This window comes from Sinocyclocheilus anshuiensis, unplaced genomic scaffold, assembly GCF_001515605.1.
Source record: "Sinocyclocheilus anshuiensis isolate Anshui unplaced genomic scaffold, SAMN03320099.WGS_v1.1 scaffold319, whole genome shotgun sequence".
Taxonomy (NCBI): domain Eukaryota; kingdom Metazoa; phylum Chordata; class Actinopteri; order Cypriniformes; family Cyprinidae; genus Sinocyclocheilus; species Sinocyclocheilus anshuiensis.
The window spans coordinates 1,259,069-1,283,066 of NW_015552566.1; the positions used below are offsets into that span (position 1 = coordinate 1,259,069).

The 23,998-nt window shown below is 37.5% G+C and overlaps 3 protein-coding genes across 7 annotated transcripts in view; 1 reads left to right on the top strand and 2 right to left on the bottom strand.

The window, feature by feature from the left end:
* hif1al (hypoxia inducible factor 1 subunit alpha, like) overlaps positions 1-9,118 on the top strand; it is a 17,330-nt gene extending 8,212 nt beyond the window's left edge. For 2 of the 4 annotated variants that reach the window (XM_016455614.1, XM_016455613.1), the window contains 14 exons: positions 600-790; positions 1,358-1,509; positions 2,261-2,345; positions 2,485-2,597; positions 3,621-3,808; positions 4,734-4,840; positions 5,000-5,147; positions 5,460-5,671; positions 5,793-5,929; positions 6,342-6,437; positions 6,523-6,653; positions 7,302-7,413; positions 7,529-7,646; positions 7,737-9,118. In XM_016455614.1, coding sequence (XP_016311100.1) covers positions 600-790; positions 1,358-1,509; positions 2,261-2,345; positions 2,485-2,597; positions 3,621-3,808; positions 4,734-4,840; positions 5,000-5,147; positions 5,460-5,671; positions 5,793-5,929; positions 6,342-6,437; positions 6,523-6,653; positions 7,302-7,413; positions 7,529-7,646; positions 7,737-7,816 — 1,870 coding nt within the window. In that variant the 3' untranslated portion in view covers positions 7,817-9,118. Of the gene's footprint in view, positions 1-105; positions 392-599; positions 791-1,357; positions 1,510-2,260; positions 2,346-2,484; positions 2,598-3,620; positions 3,809-4,733; positions 4,841-4,999; positions 5,148-5,459; positions 5,672-5,792; positions 5,930-6,341; positions 6,438-6,522; positions 6,654-7,301; positions 7,414-7,528; positions 7,647-7,736 lie in introns of those variants that run through there. The other 2 variants (XM_016455616.1, XM_016455615.1) reach the window with 2 other exon arrangements.
* A 1,976-nt stretch (positions 9,119-11,094) lies between these two features.
* Positions 11,095-16,348, bottom strand: LOC107664952 (sushi domain-containing protein 6). The gene is made up of 5 exons (XM_016455658.1): positions 16,184-16,348; positions 14,169-14,275; positions 13,108-13,305; positions 12,391-12,532; positions 11,095-11,449 (listed from the first exon to the last, which is right to left on the bottom strand). Exons 2-5 carry the CDS (start codon positions 14,260-14,262, stop codon positions 11,122-11,124), a joined length of 762 nt encoding a protein of 253 aa, XP_016311144.1. The 5' UTR covers positions 14,263-14,275; positions 16,184-16,348; the 3' UTR covers positions 11,095-11,121.
* A 2,432-nt stretch (positions 16,349-18,780) lies between these two features.
* The window catches only part of pak4 (p21 protein (Cdc42/Rac)-activated kinase 4), a 21,720-nt gene continuing 16,502 nt past the window's right edge, over positions 18,781-23,998 (bottom strand). Inside the window, exons 5-10 of one of the 2 annotated variants that reach the window (XM_016455639.1) lie at positions 23,263-23,718; positions 22,851-22,984; positions 22,181-22,307; positions 20,657-20,782; positions 20,440-20,574; positions 18,781-20,332 (exon numbers count right to left, since the gene is read on the bottom strand). In XM_016455639.1, coding sequence (XP_016311125.1) covers positions 20,177-20,332; positions 20,440-20,574; positions 20,657-20,782; positions 22,181-22,307; positions 22,851-22,984; positions 23,263-23,718 — 1,134 coding nt within the window. In that variant the 3' untranslated portion in view covers positions 18,781-20,176. Of the gene's footprint in view, positions 20,333-20,439; positions 20,575-20,656; positions 20,783-21,437; positions 21,948-22,180; positions 22,308-22,850; positions 22,985-23,262; positions 23,719-23,998 lie in introns of those variants that run through there. The other variant, XM_016455640.1, reaches the window with a different exon arrangement.

A 23,998-nucleotide genomic window follows, 5' to 3' on the forward strand; every position in this document is an offset into this window, starting at 1 on the left:
TGTATATATTTATGAAGGAATTGTTTGTCTATTATGCCAAAAAAAAAGTATGCGCTGACAGTTTGGCAACTGTTTGATGTGTCATTTTGGAATGTCAGGGTCGGCAGAGTTCAGTCCTGTTCAAAGCAAAAAGGAGGTCAGAGACCGAGGGCTGGGAGGGTCTCTGTCAGATAGGAAGCATGGGGGAGGGCTGTGGGACAGCCTTTTCTACATACTTAAGGCCAGTGGAGGAGGGGAGCGTGAGTGAAAGGCACAGAGTGAGGGCTTTCCTCCCTTCATTTTGAAAAGTTTATCTGGGACTCACTTTTTGGCGAGACTAGGGTACACAGAGCACCAGAACACACCAATTACAGCTGGGACAGTTTTATTGAGGAGGAACAGAGAACAAGATGTAAGAGTTGGAGAGAATGGAATGTTTTTTTCTGTTGTTGTGATAATTTTTGGATGAAGAAAAATGGTGGAAACTGCAAATTTAAAAATCTTTATGCTAAGAAATGACATTGCAAAAACTTGATTTTCTTCTTTATCTTCCTGTTTAAGGATTGGATATTCAGAGTTCATTTTAAATAAGTTTGTTTTTCTTGTTTTTCCTTATTTAGGCCCAGTTTGGAGCAGCGGAAGGTGCGTTCACGTGACGCGGCACGCTGTAGGAGGAGTCAGGAGACTGAAGTGTTTTACGAGCTGGCCCATTCATTACCCCTTCCACGACGTATCGCCTCCCACCTGGACAAAGCTGCCATCATGAGGGTGACGCTCAGCTATCTGCGCATGAACCGCTTGATCCAATCAGGTGGGTTCTGCTGAAATCGAGCTGTATGAGGTCTAGCAGTGGTCCTCGGTTGGTAGAAACCTAAAATGGGTCACAGGTCTGCGTTAATAGGGTTGTGGACAGCAGGCAGAAAACAAAACGTTATAAGTGCAACTAAATATAATCATTCATAGTTAGGTTGAGGGATGTTTGCAGTATTTTGGAGCAAATCCATCTCTATTGCACAAGTGAAAAGAAAAAACGGCCCAGACTGCATTAAACTTGGGTTAACATTCAACTAGGATAAACCTGGTTTGTGCTGACCACAATATGTTTGCGCAGGCAATTACTGGCTGCCAGGTGCATAAAGCCACTGAAAAAAATAAATAAATAAATTATTATATATTATATATATATATATGCTCTATTATCATTTCTAAATGGCTTTACTGTCACTTATGATTAACTTAATGCATTCTTGCTGAATTAAAATGTTAAAAATCCAAACCTTTGAATGATAGTGTGTACAGCTTATATAGGAGCATGGCTTATATAATATTCTTTGGCTAATATTTACTAATGTTAATATTTAATTCTTGTCACCTCTAGCAGGGCTAACCAAAACACCGACTGAAGAAACTGAGAATCCCACTGATGCCTTTTATCAGCAGGCACTGGCTGGCTTTATTCTGGTGATGACTGAGGAAGGGGACATGGTCTTCCTCTCAGAGAGTGTCAGCAAATACATCGGCATAACACAGGTAAGTGCCACCCCTACATATTGAAGTACTACATGAAACCAAAACTGTGTGAAGTTCACCAAGTTGAGAATTTCAAACATGTTGGCTGCAGTCTAGCAGCTTGTGGCCCAGGAATAGTGCCACTTTGGATTCCTCTGCTGTGGTGTGAGGCACAATGTTCACGTTACGTGTGTGACCAGACCCCTTAGAATAGGTCTGTTCCTGGGGGAACACATGCAGTCTAATGTGTTGTTTTGCTGTGTTCTGCCAGGAGGGAATTACAATGTTTCATGTAGGTTAGCATTGAATAATGAATGATGAATGAAAGAAATCAGTACAGAAATCCAACAAATTTGTATGGAGCATGATTTATGTCAATAATAATTCATGCAAAAGACACGATGCACACATGCGTAACCATGAAATCTTATACACATGACCTACAAACCTACAAACATGGCGGCGCGTTCACACGCTGCGGCTTCTCTCTCTCCTTAAATGAGTTGCATTTATAGTTCAACTATTCACGCTGAAACATGTTCAGCTGATTTTATTCCTGTGCATCAGTGCAATGCATATTCCAAACAATGTTTTTAAGTATGCCGTAAATGTGAAAAAATAAATGCAAAGAAAAGTTGGTCACATGTATGACATTTTGTATAAATTAATGTGCTAAATAAATAATTGTAATTTTTTTTTTTTTTTATATACGGTCTCTATTGTCATTATGTTTTTAAATTGCTGATTTTTTTTCTCATGTGGTTTTGTACAGCTGGAGCTGCTTGGACAGAACGTGTATGAATTTGTTCATCCCTGTGACCAAGAAGAATTACGAGACATCCTTGCCACAAGACCTGGTAATAAAAAAATTTCTAGGCCAAAGGATCTTTTCGCTAGAATTTAGCTGCTATGCAGTGATGTACTGTGTATTGAATTTTTTTGAAGTCTCATGTGCCGTGTGTAGGACTGACAAGGATAATTTTTTTTCATATTCAGGCGTTTCAAAGAAAAAGACAGAGAAGTCGACCGAACATAATTTTTTTCTTCGGATGAAGAGCACACTCACCCACACAGGAAGAACAGTTAATATCAAGTCTGCAAGCTGGAAGGTACACAAACTGTGAATATTATGTAAAAATAACTTTTTTATTATTACTATTTATGGACTATTAAATGTGTTTTAGACAGGAAACTGTAGAAAGAAAGGGTGCGTAAATGACCCAAGCCACATTCAAACTCATAGAAGTGCCATTGTGTCAATGTGCACTGCTTTTTAGTTTTGTTTTCATAAAACATTTAATGGCATGACTAGGTTTAATCAATACTGGTGTTGAACTTCCTTTAGCTATTTTCACACGCAGCACCTGTTAGCTCATCTTTAGCGGGTGTAGATTGCTCTGAGGGGTATGTAGGACAGTATCAGCATTACCGCTTCACATCAGCCCGGCTCTTTGTTGAGCGATGGGGACAAGTCCCATGAGTGCAGTGCAGTGAAGACAGACATCCAGCTACATTCAGTGCCAAGCCAGGACTCGGGCACTGGTCCAGCTTGACCGCTTGCTTCGCACGTCATGTTACACAATATTGTGTTTTCATCTTGGTCATCTGGTTTTTGTTGAGAAATGAACAAACAGTCAGTTTGAAACTTTGATTAGGATGTAAACTGTCTGAACTCATATATAGTAGAACCGTAATATTGTGAAACATTATTATTACAATTTAAAGTAACTATTGTAATAATTATCATTTACTCTAGTCTTCAGTGTCACATGATCCTTCAGAAATCAGTCTAATATCCTGATTTGGTGCTCAAGAAACATTATTATTATCTGTATTGAAATTTTTTATCACAGTTTCCACATAATTAAGGACTCTTTAATGAATGGAAAGTTCAAAAGAACAGCATTTATTTAAAATAGAACTCTTTTGTAACATAATAAATGTCTTTACTGTCATTTTTGATCAATTTAATGCATCCTTGCTGAATAAAATATAAATAAAATCACCCTTTTATGCAACTTCTAAACTGCATTGTATATTTATCCAAAGTACAGTAACTTTGGAATTACTTTATAGTTTTGTTATTTTCTAATAAAAATTCCATTAAAGCATTTTTCCATTTCTTCTCCCAGGTCCTTCATTGCACAGGACACATGCAGACGTTCAGCGGAGATAGTGAGAATGCACCCCCTGCTGGCAGCTTCCTGACTTTGCTGTGCGAACCCATTCCTCACCCCTCCAGCGTTGAATTCCCACTAGACAGCAACACTTTCCTCACACGCCATAACATGGATTTGAGTTTCACACAATGTGATGGACGGTAAGATGCATATAAATGCAATAATACATGCTTGTTTTCTTAGAAGTACACAACACACACTCAAGGTCGTAAAAGATCAAATAAATCTCATGACAGTGCAGTGTCTGATAACTGCAGTGGGTCAGCTGAGTTTCTCTGTGTAGGAGTGCACTCAGTTCGCCTCTTTGAAGCAGCGATATACAGCGTCCAAATTCGCCTTCCTACTCATGGTTTCTACCCACACATGTAAAAGTGAATCTAACGTTACTCACTCAATCTGCAAACCTAAATGAGCCTTGTAGCTGCTGATGTTTTATTCTCACTGGATGTTTTTGAAATGCGTACGTGTGACAGCTGAAGACAGATTTCATTCATGGTGTGAGAAAGCATGTGACTCGGGTTTCCTGTGTTTTTCTCTTGGCTTGCACATAGGGCACAGTATATTTATAGTATCTCAGTGTTGGGATCAGACACAACAATCACATTTTATGCTGGAGATGTCCATAAACAGCTTTTTAAATGGATGCAAATTCATATGAACTAAAAATAGTGTTTCCTTCATTGCCGTTGAACCTTCAGCTGCATGGCAAAGGAAATTAAATCAGTGATGAATCCTCCCTGAATCAGTCAGAACACTTGCTGAATCAGTTTCTGACTCACTTACTGAACTGCTGCTGAACTTACTGAAGTTTAAATTGTTATAATTGCTGACTAGCTGCTCTTATGACAATGTCTGCAATAACATTTGTGGAATAAATTAATGATGCAAAGTGATGCAAGAGTAGCAATATATCAAATCTGTACCACACGTTTTTTGCTGAATGAAAGCTTTCACTTTGGTTTCAGTAACAAATTATTTTGGTGCATCACTATAATAAATTGTATTAAAATAAGTAATAAAGTTAGGAGACTTGAAATATTTATTGACCACTTTCTGTGTTTACAGAGTCACTGAGCTCATTGGATACCAACCCGATGATCTGATTGGCCGGTCTGCCTATGAGTTTTATCATGCCCTTGATTTTGATCATGTGACCAGAAGTTTACACATCTGTAAGTTTAAGTTCATATTTTTTTCATAATACATTCAGTCTTAACCATAACCCACCCAGTTATCAACTTCATTTGTTGAAAATGACAATGTCAACAATAAAGATGTTGTGTTCTGACCACTGCTAAATGCCTTCCTTATATTTTCCTTTGCACTTGCAGTGTTCTCCAAGGGCCAGGTGTGCACCAGCCATTACCGCTTCCTGGCTAAGAATGGAGGATTTGTCTGGACTGAGACTCAAGCCACTGTCCTCTACAACAGCAGGACCTCTCAACCCGAGGCTGTGGTCTGCCTCAACTTTATCCTCAGGTACCTCAGTCAGACCTGGTGTAACATCCGTGTCATGTGCCCTATTGTATAGTAGATCATGGCATTTCATTGCTTATATACTATTATACTTTTTTATTAATATTTTATTTTTAATATGTTTGTAGAAGTATTCAGTGTTTGTGAAGTATTTATTTTTTCATTTTAGTAACTTAAAATAATTTTCTTTCAATTAGTCCCCAAGGCAACATTTCTAATTTTCATATTCTACTAAACAAATGGTTTTTAATGGTTTCAGTTTCAGTTGACAAAAATAACCCAGGTGTGAATGATGTTTCTCCCTCTCTCTGGCAGTGGTGTAGAAGAGGCGGATGTTGTGTTCTCATTAGAACAGACCTGTGAGAAACCAAAGCCCAGAGCTGAGAAGCTGAGCGTGCTGAATGAGGAGGAGGAGGATATGGAGGAGGAGAGCAGCACTGCGAAACTCTTCCTCCAGATGAAGGAGAACCCAGAGGACTTACTGCAGCTGGCACCTCATTCTGGAGACGCTGTCATTTCCCTAACAGGTGCTCAAAATCATGCTTTTCTACAGAATTTGAATGTTTGCTGTTGGTCTTAAAATCGATTTGGTTGTGCATTCTTGCACAATTGTAATGTCATCCTAATAGTGCTTTATATTATTCACAGACGGTGTGGAGTTGTCCTTCTGCCGTCCATCTAGTCCCAACACTGTCCCAGAATGCCCTCAGGACTTCTGTACGCCTGAACTCCATCGGCTCCTTTCTCCAATATTCGACAGGCCCACCAAATCTCCACCCGCTGCGGTGTGTATGCAACCCTCTACATTGCTAGTAAATCACTCGCATATGCGACTAAATCTTACTCTGGGTGACTAAATAATGTCTAACATTAGCCATTGGCTAATAAATTCTTAGATTTTACATGCCAGTATGTGTGTGAGAGGCGTTCAACCCAGATTTTCACTCGATAAACACGCTGACTGAGCGTTTGAGAGTTTCGCTCTCTGTCAAGCGATCTGTACTATTTGGATGCGCTCAATGGATCATGTCATGCGCTCAATGGATGCGCAGTATGTAGCACGCAGCGCACCTGTACTAGCCAATGGCGATTATATTGCCAAGGTGTGCGTAGAGGGTTGGTATGAGAGTTTAGTTTTTTGTTTGGGTATTTTTGATGTTTTGAATGGTTTATCTGACATTTAAGGGTCTGTTTCAGAGCCCCGCTGAAGAGCTGCCCATGGAGATGGAAGGGGTGGAAAAGTTCTTCGCCCTCAAACCAGAGGAGAGCGTAACTCTGAAAGGACAATCAGAGGTAGTTCTCAAAGTGGTTTTTAGATTTATTTCCAAACATCTCAGAAGATAAGTCGTGGGTGTTTAACACTTTCATTCTCTGACAGGCTATGGATGAGCTTGATTTGGACATGTTGGCTCCATATATCTCCATGGATGATGACTTCCAGTTGACCTTCCTGCCCCAGGGTGAAATGGCTGTACCGTCAGATATGCTGACCAAGACTTCAAGGAAACGGTAAAAAATCATAATGATGATTTCAGCATATTTAGATTGTGTCTAATCTGGTAGAATGTACCAGAATTGTTCAGAAGTTTGGGATTGGTAGGATATTTTTAATGTGTTAAAGGAAGTCTCTTATGCTCACTAAGGCTGAATTTATTTGATCAAAAATATGGTAATATTGTGAAATATTATTACAATTTAAAATTGCTGTTTTCTATTTTAAAATATTTTAAAATGTTATTTATTCCTGTGATGCCAAGCTGAATTTTCAGTAGTCATTACTCCAGTCTTCAGTTTCCCATGATCCTTCAGAAATCATTTTAATATGCTGATTTGCTGCTCAAGTCAATTTTTATTATTATTATCAACGTTGAAAACAGTTGTGTTTCTTCATATTTTTGTGGAAACTGTGATACTCTTTTCTTTTCTTTTTTTTTTTTCAGGATTTGTTTTGATAAATATTAAGTTCAAAATTTAGACGGATAAATTCTATTTATATGAAATAGAATTATTTTATAACATGTCTCTACTCTCGTTTTTGATCAATTTAATGCATCCTTGCTAAATAAAAGTTGTTTCTGTAAAAAGAAACTAATAAAAGTCCCAAACTTTTGAACGGTAGTGTATAAATCGCGTATTTAATGTCTTTCTCCACAATAGATGTTTGGAAGACGAGGAGGAAGAGGACATTCCTGTTCTGGCTGCCAAATTGGAGAAGAAACCAATGAGCGGCTCCATAGAGGAACAGCTTCTGCTCAGCCACACATTACTGGTAAGGAAAAATTATCTGTTATTTTTTTTAACCTTTACTTCTTTAGCTTCATTCACACAAAAACACTTGTTGTAGACAATATGTTTCAGAGTGTGATTTTGTTTTGTGTTTTTAGAATAGCTTGTCTGATGATGGTTTGGAAGAATTTGAATCACCACCTCAAAAGCGAAGTCAGCTCTTGACCGACAGGGACCCGCTGCTGGGCGGAGCGCAGGCATTGTGTGATACAGCAGGTACGCTGCTTATTTTAAACAGTCCTGTCCTGTTGAATATAAGATTAATTTATAAAAGCTAACTCATTAACTTTATTTTATCATTAACAGCTCTCATGAGGGACACCTTCCTGTCGCGCCCGCCTGACTTAAAGAGACCCATTGCTGAAACAATGGCATCCCTTACTTGAAGAGAAAACAATGTGGACGAGTCATCAGCGATTACAGTGACCGTTAACAAAGAGAGTTACGAATAACCCTCTTCACGCTCCGCATGTATCAGCGTAACATGTATTTCAGAGAGTGACCTTTTACGCACAAAACACAGGAGGACAATTGGCCTAGACACTCTTGTCCATTACATATGTCAATATGTCAACTATTTTTCTTTTTTTATTATTATTTTAATTTGTTTTTGCCCAAATATTATAACCAAGAGTAGTGAAAATAGACTTTAGTTAGTAGAATTAGTATAATATAGTGATTGGTAATGAGTTCTCAACAGATTTGTCATTCAGTAGATTGCGACATTTCAAACAAAAAAAAAAATGGTGGTCTGATCTCCCCTCGTTTTCTGCCGTTCAGTCCGAATTCGTCCAAAGCACAAAGGCGGTCAAAGTAGGTTCGAAATGGAAGATATACTGGTCAGGATATGTTAGAAATAGTGTTAACATGTTGTTCTACCACTTGTAGCCTTAATCTAAACCTATAATCTCATAACTTCAAGCATAACCTCACTTGACTGTAAGTTTATCAGAAAGAAGCTTGACGAGAGGATTTCTTACAGCGGTTCTGTCTAGAATCATGGGTTAGAGCGGTGAAGGGCTGACTTTGAGTGGATGTGATCATGCTTTTGAGTTCATAGATTATTCACTGAGGCCATAGCTGACAAATGCAACAAATACTCTATTGGTGGTCATCTTTTAATAAAGCATTTTATATACTTTTGCAATTACAACTTGTAAGTGAATCTATACTTATGTGTCTTTGGTGTTGAACTACAAATATTACTGTTTTCTGTTCTTGTGTCACCTCCAGTATGATCTGTAATGGTTTTCAAAGAGGCTATGGTGTTGATGCTGCAGTCGTATTGACCGAAAACCTTGTCTGATGTCTTTTTGAATCCTAAAATGAGATGCTAACACGACAAATGTGCTAATCAGTTGGTTGAAAGCATTTGCAGCAAGCGATCGTCTTTGGTTTTGTCGTTTGTTGATGTTTCTAGATCATCTTTTATGCAGCAAAGGCTTTTTTATTTTCCATTTGACTGTGAATCAGATATATTCCCTTGATTTCTGTAGCTAGTACAGACATGACTCAAGGGGCCTTATTCAAATGGTGTCCAATAAGACATATGCCTTTCTCATATGGATAACAGTTCTTCAGATATCTTAGACTTTTGTGTATATCACTTTGTGTATTTTTGCATCATTTATTTCCAATGTATGTACACCTTGTATTGACTGATAAATAAATAAAACCTTTTAAATGCATTCCAAAAGTGTTGTGTGCTTTTTTTTTTTATGTACAAACTTCAAAACATCCACAAGCACATTTCCTCATTGAATAATCAAAAGCTTTCCTTGTTTTCCACACACTGTTTTCACGTTTTGCCACACAACTCAATATTAATTGAATAAAACTTGTCTGAATCGATAAATAGAACATGTTTTGTAAGGAACCGTTCACACAGAACGCGTTTATGCATTCAAAAACACCAGACATAGCAGCGGGAAGAATGCACGATCTCGAGACCTTTTTTTGTTGTTTTTTTAAAGCTTCCTTAAAAGCGTATTTTAGCGTTTTAAAAACGCACTAGTGAGCGAGTTGCTGTGCAACCGACAAATATGCCTACATTTTTACATAAATTAAAAAGCATAGTGGAATCAAGCACAGTTTGTGTCAATATCCAATCTAATATGAAATCTGAATTATGAACAATATTAATAGACATTATCCAACGCTTTCCATGCAGAACTTTTCAACGTCAAAATTGGTCTGTTATAAACCATGTGGTTAATGCATAAAAGATTGCGGTGTTATTTTGCTTATTTAGTAAAAAGCAAACTATTTTCCAACAATCTCTAATGAAGATTAATAATAAACAAAACTTTCCCTTGCACGTGTGTGCAGTACTGCGTTTGACCTTAAAATGGAGATAAGGCCTGCTGCCAAGTCTCTAGTCTACAAGGTAAAACAGTTACACTTTTTTTCTTATCAGACAGAGTACTAAAGTCGCCAAATATTAGCAGAATGTTCTATAAACAATTGGGCAAGAATAAGTTTCACCTTAGGTTGCTCCAGATTGTAATAATTCAACCAGCTAGCTAGCTGGTTTTACTATAACTCATTTGAAGATTTGCCATCCTTTAGTGCAGAATCAGGAAACCAGATTAGCATTACATTCAAAGAGGCTTTATGTAGGTCAAATGTAAGTGTGTAGGCCTCTCTCTGTTACTTTCTGTTTCAATATAACATTTCCCATGATATCCTCTTATGAGTCTTTTAATCCACCATTGATCTTTTTGCTCAAACTGGATTGAAAACAACTGTTAACAAGCTTGAACTCTGTATTGGAGCTGTTGTCAACCACACCATTACACGTAAACCACTGGAAATTTTAGTTTTAGCGAGTTTTTTCGGATATTATAACCTCAGAATGTTATAATAGAATGTCTCTTAATAAATGTGTTAAACACCACTCACAAACCATAGAAAGATTTAAAATCCTTTTTAATAGCAAACATTCCATTCATAAAGTTAAAAATGTATTATTATTACTTTTACATATACTATTTGTGCAGAATTATATACAAGATATAATGATGTAAATGTTACATATCATAAAATGATTAACAAATAATACCACACAAAACATTCAAAGCCCATTCAGCAAGCATACTTCAAGTCTGTTCCCCTGTTCTATATGTTAATGCAATATTTAACAATAGATAAATCTGTTCAGGTGGAAGGAATTAAAAATTTAATTATATATACTACATCCATCAGTCAACAGGCACAATCCCAATCCAGCTATTACATTCAGTCAATCTAAATGCTCTGAGAAACACTGAATGAGGTGAAATCATATTCTTTCCATGCTAATCTTAAGTCATAACTCTGAAAATGTAACTACACAGCATTTCATTCTTACAGGAATGACTGCAATACCTACATCATTAAATAAAAGTCATTCAGTAATCATAAAAGTCCCCTTAAAACACCTTGTTTCCCCTCACGGAGGGGAGACGGTAGCCACGTCTCCAGCTGGTCGGTGAAAACATTGACATAATCAATATTGCAGCACGTTGCCCAGGAAAACAAAACGTATCTGACCAATAAGGTCATTGCGAAACATCTACACCAGTTCTTCACTGGTATTTAAGCCAAAGAAGGATGAATCCACAATCAAAGGCAGAAAGAAAAGTCACAAGGACTCCTGTGCAAGAAAACGAACAATCAAAAAGCTAAGAGTGAGTTCATTAACGTCCAGTAATTAGTTGTTTTTATCAACAGAAAGTGCACTTTGCAAAGCCCGCTCGCCACTGTCGTTCTCAGTGTCTCTGGATCGTGATTGGACCTCTTCGTAAGGAGGCGGTGGAGTCTCTGTGCTCTGACTGGCTGTGTTGGTGCAGTGATTCGAATCGGGGCGCATGAGCGAAGTCAGCGGACTGTGTTCTGATCCATCCTGGGTCAGCAGGAGCTGAGTGGGTCCACGGAATGGCGGGAGTCGTTGGCCCCAACTGCTGTAGATTGCCTCCTCGTACGTGGGAAGAGCTACAGGTAAGCCATCTACAACAAGGTCCAACTGATCCGAGGAACGCCTGATGAGAAAGACACAACAGTTAGTGTCATGCTGATATACACTGCCATTCAAATGTTTGGGGTGGGTTTTGAAGGAAGTATGTTTTGTAAAGAAGTCTCTTATGCTCATCAAGCTCATTGTTTGCTCAAAAATCAGCGAAAACAGTAATATTTTGAAACATTATTGCAATTTAAAATGAATGTTTTCTATTTGAATATATTTTAAAATGGAATTTATTAGTTACATTTTTAACAGCCATTATTTCCATCTTCTATGGAAGCTTATTTCTTCCAAGCAAAAAAAAGGTAGTTGCAATTTTTTTATTTACATCTTGCTATTCTGAGGGGAAAAAAAATCATAATTGTGAGATATAAATTTGCAATAGCAAGGAAAAAAAATTCAAGCTTCTTTCTGCCATGGATCATGGATAAAAAAATGTAAAAAAAATTGGTAATTACTTTTTTCTTGCAATTACGAGATATCTCACAATTTAGACTTTTCATCTCAGAATTTTGAGTTTAAATTTTGCATTTCTGAGTTTATATCTCACAATTATGAGTTTATATCTTGCAATCCCAATAAAAAAAAGTCACAGTTGTGAGATATAAACTGTGGCGGAAATGAGCTTCGATAGTCTTCAGTGTCACATGACCCTTCAGAAATCATTCTGATATGCTGTTATGGTGCTCAAGAAACATTTCTTATGAATGCTGAAAAGACTTGCGCTGCTTATTTTTGTGGAAACCATTTTTTCAGGATTCTTTGATGATTAGAGAGTTCAAAAGAACAGCATTTATTTGAAATAGAAATAATAACATTGTAAATGTCTTCACTGTCACTTTTGATCCATTTAATGCGTCCTCGCTGGAATAATAGTACTTTGATGTAGTATTGACCCCAAACTTCTGAAAAGTTGTGTAACCATGTGCATTTCAATTGTGTTTTTTTTATAGTTCATACCGTTGCGTTCGACAGGAGAATAGACGGGATTTGATGACCAAACAGGCTGTTGTGGTGAGAAGGAAGATGGACACACCAATAGCAGTCGTAGCCACACTTGGGATAGAGTTGACTATGTTTTCTTTTTGTTCAGCATGACCCTCTGTTAAAAAAAAAAACACACACACAAACCATTTAAAGGCATCCGTCAAAGAGCTTGACGTACAAATCAAGGCTGGATGCCAGGCTTTTGGAATAAGCGGTTGAGCGAGGTTTACATCCTTTGATTCGGATTCTATGACGCGAACGTTTTCTGAAGGCTTTACGTGCATCACAGAAAAAAGTAGTACTGGTTAGTTTGGTGACTTTGCTAACTTCCTGCTCAAGCTGTTGGTTTCCTCTCAAGACATGTTTCAGCTCAGACAAGGAAGTGAGCGCGCTGAATGAAGCATCATGGTTTTTCCCCCTCCTTAGTTTAGGAGTTTACTTCACTACCGGTGACTGGAGCTTATTTAGGTCATTTATATTAATGGTTCTGCTTTTGCAATGTCTTCTTCCAGCACATTTTCTTCATTCAGAATGCAGAACTATTGGACGTCTGATGCAAGATGGAAAGCCTGCATACGCCACTTCCAGTCTTTCACATCAGTCTATTACTTCGAAAGACGGTAAATGGCTGGATTGCGGTGGTTGTGTCAAGTATTCAAAATGCAAACCCAATTTTTTCTTTTCTCTTACCTGGTTGGGGCATGCAGACGGGCACTGCTGGACGCCATTCCCCATGCTGACACTTTGACCGATGGTGGCGTTTGGGTAGAATGTAGCCGGGCTCGCAGAAAAAGCTAATGATGCTCTTTTGAGGGAAACCACGACAGGGAGAGGGTTCACAGCGGAAACCTCCATGCTCGGGTACGAGCGGGTGGGAGCAGTTCTTGCCTTGAAATCAGACAGATAAAATAGAAATGACCTTGATAAGATAAAATTCAACTTCTACATGTAGTCTTTGTATTGTGTTGGTTTCAAATGGTTTTGAAAACTTTTATACTTCCTGTTTTGATTTTTTTCTGCATGTTGGTTGTACCAAATAACTTTAAAATGGCAAATATTAGCAAAGAAAGTAGTGAAAATAATAATAATTGTATTCATAGTTGATACAGTATTATTATATTATAAAATTCGAAATAATATTAATAATAATTCATGCTTTCTTTACAATAACTTGTAATTATTCATCTTTTTCTTCATTATGATGACATTTTTGCACATAACGTCTAGAACAGTTTTAAGTAGTGAAGCAATTTTGTTCAAATATTTTTCTATTGAAACATTTTTTGACAAACTAATTATGAAATTATTCAAACAAATATTGTATATTACATATTAGCTGTTCTAATAATTATGAATAGTTATAATAATATGACTATAACTATTTATAATTCATATGATTATCTGTTTAATAATTTTTTTAAGAATTAAAGCCATTTTAATAACTTTTCCATTTTTTTTAATGAATCTTATTTTCTTCATTATGATCAGGAAGGGTTTACATTTCGAACCTCCCAAAAATATCCAAATTCACTGTAAAATACACGTATTCAAGACATTGTAATTGCATTTTTAATGCATTTTTGAATAAATTAATAGATTGAGCAAGATAGATTGGCCTACTATACAAAGTTTCATAAGTGATTATTGCCAAAATGATAAGTTTACAATCTTTACTAGCGGCTTTGAGAGGAAGCTAGCGGCTGGTTATCTGGAAGAGGAAGATGTGGGTTGCTGAAAGGAAATTGTCATACCTGTGGTGAAGTCTGGCAGAGAAGCCAGCATGAGAGCCCCGCAGCTCAGGGCAGTACGCACACATGACCAGAGAAACAATCGCTGTGCAGACATCAAAACACCTGTCCTGCTGACACAACACACAAACAAAAAAAAACAGAGCTCAGGAACCTGCAGCCATTCACTTATCAGCAGTTTCCATTACTAGATCCACAGCTACTGCACTGCAAGCGTCATTCAGAGATGCATTTTAAGTGCATTACATGTGTGACTAACAGGGCGTTTTAAACCATTAACCACATGTTGGAGAAGAGATGCATCTACAGCTGGCCGTGCAACAGCTGGCACACACCACACCCAGCCTGTGACCCTAGAATAACACGACCTGCACAACCCAGAGAGCAATTTCCCATGCCAAAGGTGGCGTTAAGTGACAGTGACACTTGATAGTGGTCTAAAAATGACTAGCAGCTTTGCCACAAGTGGAGCAAGATGTACACAAAACATCTCCAGAACCATAAACACTGAACGCTTGCTTTTATTTCTGCAATGGTGTAGTCATCTGTGTAACATGCGGGATTGTCCCTTCTTGGCAGCGTGACATTTTCACACATAAAGCTTGGCACAAAACAGACCACAACGTGGGCGGCTTGCTGCCACCTCCTGTACTAAATACATTATTAAACTGTGGAACACTAATGTGAGTGTCCACAGTAAGTGCATTTTGCACAAGGATTATATGAACTGCATACTGCAACTGCAAGTTGTATTGTGCATTATGTATATTATTATGTGTACTGTGCATAGGGAGAATATTGTATACACTCTTAAAAATAAAGGTGCTTCACGATGCAATAGAAGAACCTTTTTTACCTAAATGGTTCCATAAAGAACCTTTAATATCTGAAGAACCTTTCTGTTTCAGATGGCATCGCTTTATTTTTAAGAGTGTAGATATATTATGTTCTACTGTCATGACTGCAAATATGGACAACAAACTCAGATCGTCAGTATTGGAATGATTAATAAATGCACTAAGTGCAAAGCACCTAAATAAATGAAATGCAAAGAAAAAAAATAAAGGTACATTTAGATTAGCAGAAAAATAATAGCATGAATGTTATTATTTATGATTTACAATGCAGTTTGTTTGTATTGTCTCAATATATTTGTATACATTTTTTTTTTTTTACATATTGTATTATTAAAAGCAGAAAAAAATCTATAAAAAATCCTCTTTATATGGCATATGGTTATGGAACACAAAAATGTAAAAATAATAATTAGCATTATCAGTCACAAAAATTGCAATTCTCTACACATTTTTCACTACAGCACATTTGTGTATATGACATAGTGACAATAACATTTTTTGATCTGCAAACAGTCACAAATTGGTGTAGAAACAATTTCACTTAGAAATTGCTAGTAAATTTTACAAACAGTTGCAAAAAAATGTATTAAACGTGAAATATTTAAGTAGAAAAACAAACACTCCAATAATCTTTGTTTACACTTTGGAAACTATTTTTAAAGTGTATGGAGTTAAAATGTGCAATTGCGGTGTTATATTAAAACACATTTACACACAACTGCCTTTAACTGAAAAATGAGTGTTTACTATTGTCACTTTGCATTATTGACACACTATTTTCCTAATTAATGCTGTAGTTACTTTGACACAATCTGTATTGTTAAAAGCGCTATATAAATAAAGGTGACTTGACTTGACATTTTTCTTTTAACTGGCATTTAAACCGCTAGTTATGGGTATGATGGGAAACATCACTGACATATACGATAAAAGAGAACTAACTGATCTTTGATTCTTCTGCTCTGCTAATCAAGCCATTCATCTAACAATGCTGATTCTGTTCGTCACTGCCCTTCACTATAACATTGTACAAAACCCATGTGTGATTTAATAGCACTGTTCACACGCTTACTGTAGGTTTGTGAAAAGGAAGACAGGTGCACAAAAGCTCTATTGTTGCATCGTATTGTGTGTTAAAGTCTGATCCAAAACGAAACTCACCTGGCAATGCAGCTCGCGGTGATGTGAGGTTATAAAATCGATCTAGCGCAGTCGCTTCTTTAGTGTGTTTTCATTTACGAGGGATCCGTCAAAGATTTCAGATGACTTGGCACACAACCTGTGCCCCCCGGCTGAATGGGACCTGATTCAACAAGTGCATCTATTCTAGAGCAGCAGCTGTCAGATGACTCACCGCACAGCTGAGTTATCATGCGCAGCTCGAGCTGATTGGTCGCCGGCCTGCGCCCCGCCCCACAGCGACTAGAAGGGACCGCCCACATTTGGCCATCATATTCTGGAAACCGAAAGCAATTCGTGGAAAAGCAGTAGGCTGTGGTTTTATTATTTATACAAATATTTTTACGACCACACCTATAGCGCACCCGCTTCCCTATTTGGCTTAAAACCTGAGGAAGAGACAGAAAACAGAAACAAAACAGAAGTGATAAAATACAGGACGGATGCACCGCCTGTGAGGGAAAAAGAGCAATAATATGCACCGACGGTGGCTGCGTTTTAAAAGCTTGTAAGCTGCCTAACTAGACTGCATTTCTGGCCATCATAGGGGACATACATTTTTCATATTAATCGTTTTGATATCACGACTGACGTTGACATATGCATATACACTCTTAAAAGACAAATTGTCTAATGTTTCTGCTTATTTTCACATTTTAAATTATTAAACAACTATATTTTTACATAATGCATATTTTAATATAATGCATGAGTTCACTGAAAGTACTTTCCCAGTTCACACCATCTAATTATCACATCACAAAGGTCATCATGTCAACCAAAATGACTAGGATACATACATCCTGTGCCAATATGACAGCTCTGTACACCATACTTATGTTCATCTCAAGAGCAAAATCATACTACCACATCTGGCTTAAAGAGTGAAATGAGGGAGCCAAAAGATGGTTTAAAAACTGTATTTGAAGAAAAAAAAATCAGTTTAAAGTCCATTTTACCACCAGTAAAAATTCACATATTATAGAGGGAACTCTGACATTGGTTGTGCACCAAAAATGACAATACATAGAAATAAAAGGAGAAAACAAAAGAACCAGCATGAACCATTTTATACTTCACAACAACACAGGCCTGTCAGTAGCAGTTCCAAATAGATGTTGAAGATTAGTCCAAAACAAGTCTGTCAGATATGGGGGAACATCAACATCAAGAAAAAGTTCATGCTTCGATTTTATCCCACCTTTAAAATAAGTTTCTTTAAAACTATCTACATGATGAAAAAAGGAAATGATGATAATAGAAATTTAAAAAATACAGTGCAAGATTAATTAGAAACCTATTAGGCTTAAAATAAGTCAACAGCAGAATATGGGTGATCCATTAGGTTTAATGCAGAGACAATCTGAAACAGACTAAGTGAGAAAAAAATGAAAGCCATATTAATATACAATGTACCTTTTCCAGATAGCATTTGCAGTACTGTTTGAAAGCACCACGTGAGGAACAAAATCGGAAACAAAACAAAAAAAGCAGATCATTATCTTACCACATAAGAGCTCATGCTCTGATCGGCCCTGGGAATGCAATTCAGAAAATAGAGAAGTAATTTCTGAAAGTTATTCAACACGTTCACTGGATCAGTCTTTTGAGAAAGTCATGCATTACGCCATTTTGCTCACATCCATTCACACTTCCAATCAAATAAGGCTTGTGGTATCCTCTTTATGAACAGTCAATAGTCATTAAACATTAGCAGATGAATTAAAAAAAAAAAAAAATGTGTGGCTGGTCACAAATCAAGTAGCATACTGTGGAGAATGTGTTCAGTTTCAGTTCTTCATTAAAGATGCATTACGGCGGTTTTTCTTTGTTTGTAGGAATGCTAACCTCATCTGTTGTTTCAGTGCACTGAGAATGTTAAACAACTACCTAAAATACCTATGAATGCTATTCTCTCAATTTCATTATTTATTCCTCTCCGATTATACATTTACATGCATGTACATACTTTGCTCCAATGCCTGATTGTCATTATTTTTGTTTCACCTCCTGAAAAAGTAACAGTTCCAGTATGTAAAGAAATGCCATCAAAAACTTTTACTGGTGGAAAAAAACAAACAAACAAATTCTAGTAGTGTTTTTATATTAATTACGTCTGTCAATAATGGTCATTAATTTTCTCAAACCTTCACATCTACAATTAGAGCTATTGTTGCTGTGTTAACAGTTTAGGCCCTCGGCAAAAGAACACGTTTTTTTAGAAAAACTCAATATACACAACAGCTACCGCTTCAGTCTAGAATTAATCTCTACAATTCATCTTTAAACAATTTGTAAATTACCGAATGTAAATGTGACCTCAATCTTCTCACAAACGTGCATTCACTCGATTCTCATTAATGATCAGCTAGTATTCACACGTAGAGTCACTATACGAATCAGATTAATTTTGAAACGGCCTTTTAATGTTTTTTTTTTTTCCCTTAAATTTTGTCAGTGTTCACATCCACTTTGGTCCTGGATCTTTGTGACTGAGCAAGAAAAGATAAAAGTCTTAAAGGGACAGTTAACCCAAAAAATAAAATTCTGTCATCATGCACTCACCCTAATGTCGTTTCAAACCTATATGACTTTCTTTCTACTGTGAAACATATAAAATGCCATTTTAAAAAAAATGGCCAAAACAACACTAAAGAAGAAAGGACGCTACACAGGAAATGATGGTGAATAAATGACAGAATTTTTCTATCTGGGTAAACAATTCCTTTAACGTGATATAGTGTACTCCGACTAATTAGTATTATAAACCTTCAGTATTTCAAACAGTCTTTGGTTGTTCCACTACTCTTCTCTTAATCCTCGAACGTCATGGTGCTCTTACAACAAAACGTCGTAATGTACATGACCAATTACACGAGTACTACAGCCTATATTTTAGTGCGTGGGATTAATCGCGATCTATATCTATATGGTCCACTTCCTTTGAACAAGCTCTCATAAAGTAGAGCATACGTAACGCTCAGCTATACATTCATATAGTTCAACATCTCTCCGACAAAACCAACCATAATGAATCCTTCAGAGAAAGGCCACGATACTTCAAAGATATAAGCTACTTAACTGGAGGATTTGGGCGCACATGAAAAGACAGGCTGCCCTACATTGAAAACAACTCAATCTCTTCAGCTAATGTGGCGTGGCGCCGTGGTGAAAGTTTTGGAAGAAAAAAAAAAAACCCTACACCCAACCCTTCCCCCCTTTATTATATAAAAAAGTGGAACAATGAATCAAAGGAGGAAGTCTGATATTGGAGTGCAGCTCAATCTCAGAACAGTTTAAAACATCACACTGTCACTCAAAACACAATTTGAAAACCAATATAACTCTCTACTTTCATTAAAACAAAATAAAAAAAAAAAAGTCGGGAAGCTCCAGTGTTTATCATTGCTTAGGGTTGTAAAAGGAGCCTAGAGTTTCCTTTTTTTTTTTTTTTTTTTTAGTAAAAGGTTTTCTTCAGTAGCTGTTTTCCTGTTAAAAATGGATTAATGAGTAGTGTGGTCATGGTGCAAAAGATGAAGTGCAGGGGAAAAAAGCTTGAGTTTTGGTACGAATCCATAAAACTGTTGCATTTTCATAATGTCTAGACCTCCTTAACTCTGTTCACCCAAAAGTCTTAGAGATCAAGCATGAAACCACCTAGAGAACACGTTCTCGTGTTTCTGAATTAGCCAGAGAGGGGAACCTCTTCTAGCAGAACACTGTGAAGGATCTAATCATGTCTATTTCATGTCACCAAATTTGGTGTATTCTATAGTGGAATAAAAACAGTGGTAAAAATGTTTGGGAAAAAAACCCTCTTAATGTCCATAGCATCAATGGCCTTTTCTCCTAAAAGTCTTGACCTGTACAATCATTTCAGATGTTTAAACTGTGCAGAGTACGGACTCCATCTTTGCATCTGGGTCTTTGCTTTGAGCTCAGAGGGCCTGACAGATCCCGCCCCGATTTCTCTTCTCATCTCATGCGGTTTTGTCTCATGAGGGGAACAATGCAAGAGGGAGGGCCCGCTTTACTCAGGAAGGGATGCTTTAGCAGCTCTTGAGCTGTGGCCCTCTGGGCAGGATCTCGCACGAGCATCCTGTCCAAGAATCCCTTGAGAAGTGGCGAGACCTGTGGATACAGAACAGTGCCAAATGTGCTTAATCTGGTCAATACACACTGGCTTAAACATTAATCTCTTTCTGCCCACATGGTTAAGCAAAAGGAAATGGGTGTACCTTGTGGAGGTTTTTGAGCTTGGGTGGCAAATTGTCTCGGATCATCTTCATGGCCTTGAGCGGAGGCTCATTGAAGTACGGCGGCTCTCCATCCACCATTTCAATAACCATAATTCCAAGTGACCAAATATCCACCTGTAGAAACAGTCTGAAATGTGTGAGCTGCAGTGCTGTCAGAAGTAACGCATCATATGTAATAAAGAGGGGTGTGGCTTGCCTCTGGTCCATATGGGAGTCTTGAGATGAGCTCAGGGGCCATCCAATAGGGAGTTCCTACAAGAGACTTCCTGCGCTGCACATCTTTTGAGACCTGGGCACAAAAGCCAAAGTCTGACAGCTTCACCTGCAAATTAAAACAAAGATAAAACTTAAGATATATACACAAATCAAGACTTTTATTTAGCCTCGTTTTTTTCATTGGTTGGGATTACTTTGAAATTATGCATCTACATTATTTCTCTTAAGGTGTTATAATATACTGCTGGTGTTTTTCCAGAGTGGTTAGATTGATATTAACAACATAAGAGACAACGGAAGTTCTGTTAAGCTGCATAAAGACAAACCATTAATACTTCAAGATTTTATTAAATTACATTTTAATCAAGAAGCGCACGTGATTGTTCTCGTGCACAGCATGATCACTGGCAGTGCGAGCGCTCTTCACAGATCACGTGTACAAGTACACATGCGACAGTTCAAAAAGCAGCTATCTGTCGGTCAGATTATTATCAAACTGAGTCAGAACGTAGTATTATTTCACTATAATTTTGGTACCAAAGAACCAGTGCATTTGACATCCTTAATGCAGATAGAAATATTAAATCATGACATTTATAAATGTGTAAATAATCATCTGCTGGTTAATATTTTAATTCTCATCATGCTCTAAAACATTCAGTTAAATGAAGTTACACCACTAAAGAGCATGTGAAAGTGAAAAAAGTTGTTTGAAATAAAATGTGAAAAAAGTGGGGGAAAAAAAGTTTGCATAACAAATAATTGCTTAATTAGCTTCAGTAAAGCTTGTCAAATTTTCAGTGGAAAGCTTGTGCAATACTTGCTTGACTAACTACACAAGAAATTATGCCCTCTGGGATATTGCATTAGAAATAGCGTCAGAAATATGCAAGAGGAAATGAAACATGTATGGTCAAACACATAACACAGACAATCAGCCCCTGCCGAGAAACAGCGGAGGGTGGCTGAAAGAACTTCCGCCTGTTTCAACCACAGACGCAATGAAGTACAGACCCCTTCTAACAAACCACTGCCTATTTCAGCACCAACAAAAAAAGATACGGGCTTGGTATCATGGCCGGAAATTGCAAGAAGTATGTGTCTATAACATGGATCTACCAGTGTTTGAGGTCTCTTAAGTCAAGTACTAAAGTAAATGATAGTTATGTTATTGTGGTTCAGCACTTGGTCAACAATTTAATTCTGCTTTAGTACACTGCTGACTTAATGACACATTTAGATCCTCTTCTCACACGAGTGGACATGCAGGTCTGAGAACACAAAAGAACAGGTCTGTTAAAAACCTGTTTAAACATCAACGCTGAGGTTCTCAGAAAACAAAACAAAAACACAATGGCAGCGAGCAGGGCAGTTTTCTGAGCTCATAACACAAGTCAAGACATGACTTGTAAGGCTGCAGCTCTGCAGACAGTAGGCCCAAAGAACTAGTTACCATCTGACGTAGTTTAAGTAGATTTTTCTTTAAGAACGGTGAGGGACTTACCCTGCCATCATGGGTGAGAAGAATAGAATCACTCTTAATGTCTCTGTGAATGACTCCCTGGGAGTGAAGGACCGAGAGAGCTTTCAGAACAGACAGACACACGGTGGCAATCTGCTCCTCATTCATCCTGAAAAAGACACAAATAAAATAATGGAAATGTTAAACATTGAACGAAATCTTTAAAGGCTGATAAAATGATCAAACAGACAGAATGCCATGCCAAAGAGGACTGCTGTGATACCCTGCCACCTAGTGGTACTGCACTGTTGCCCAGTAACAGGTGAATGGGCTTTAAACGTAAACGTATTTCACATTTGTATTACAATATGTATATTTTTATAATTTATTAGCAAATGCATTTTTTTCTGTCATAAAGACAACAGAATGATTTAATTCCTAAAGGTGTCTGGTCTTATGGTTGATCATATGTTCATTTTAGAGTCTTATTCGGTGTGCTGAAAAATAAAATACTTATTTTATTTAAATTTTTTTAAGCGTGTGAATAAAATAAGACTTTTTTTTTTTAAATGTGCAGATAAATAAAAAAATAGATATAAAAAGAAAAACAAAATTAGTCATTATAAACAGAATCTGAAAGTACATATGATTAAGAATATAACAGAGAGTAACTGAAAAACAATTAGTGATTGGACTTCTAAGAAACACCTGCCTGGTATGTGTGACTATGTCAGTCAAAGCTCCACCCTCAAGAAACTCCATGACAACCCAGAGTTCATCGCCTACTAAGTAACTGTTGTACATCTCCACCACGTTCTCATGGTGATAGTCCCGCATGATCACCACCTTAGAAACAAGAAACAAAGCCAGCAGAATGTTTCTATTTAAAAATCTCATTAAGTGGATAAGTAAAGATTTTGTGGGAGGAAAATCAACCAGCAGTAAAAATTTTCACACAGTGCCATCATGTACAATCTACAAACTGAGTTTCACTGAAGAAGCATTTTGGTTTTTCTGTCGCTGATTGGAATTTCAGCATTAAGCTCCCATGTGCTGCATAGCACACACAAACACCTTTTCTGAACAACCAATTATAACACTAATCTCCTGTGGATTGCACCCACCTCGTTAAACAGCAATTCTCGTCGCTGCTGTTTTCGCAGATCCATCTTCTTCACAGCCACCAGCTTGCCTGTGGTCTTCACTGTAGCAATACAAACAATGCCGGTGGAACCTTCCCCGATCTTGATGTAGTTGTCCAGATAAGTGCGTGGGTCCCCAGGGTCAACCACCATCTGCAGGGCAGCACGGAACTGCTCGTGGGAGACCCGCTGCGGCTCCCTATGAGGTGAGCGCGTCTGCTGTGGGGGTGCAGCCTGGCCTGACGGTTTTGGTGCTGGGGGCATCTGCTGACTGTGAGGGGGCTCGGGGCCTAAGGCTGGGTGGGAGGCGTGATGCTGGGGCTCTACTCTGTGCTGCCCCTGAGAAGCACTTTTACTGCCACTGTTTCCACCCCGGACTGCCCCGGTAGAAGGACCGTTGTGGTGGGAAGGTTCATGAGATTTTCCTGGTTTTAAATCCTGCATAAACATAAATAAGAGTATATTTTGAATAATAATTAAAGAATATATTATGATAAAATATATTTAAATTAAATAAATTATACTACATATGTATATGTATATATACATACACATATACATACATATATACAGTGGTGTGAAAAAGTGTTGGCCCCCTTCCTGTTTTTTTTATTTTTTATATATTTGTCACACTTAAAAGATTCAGATCATCAAACAAATTTTTATATTACACAAAGATAATGCAAGTAAATACAAAATGCAGTTTTTAAATGATGAT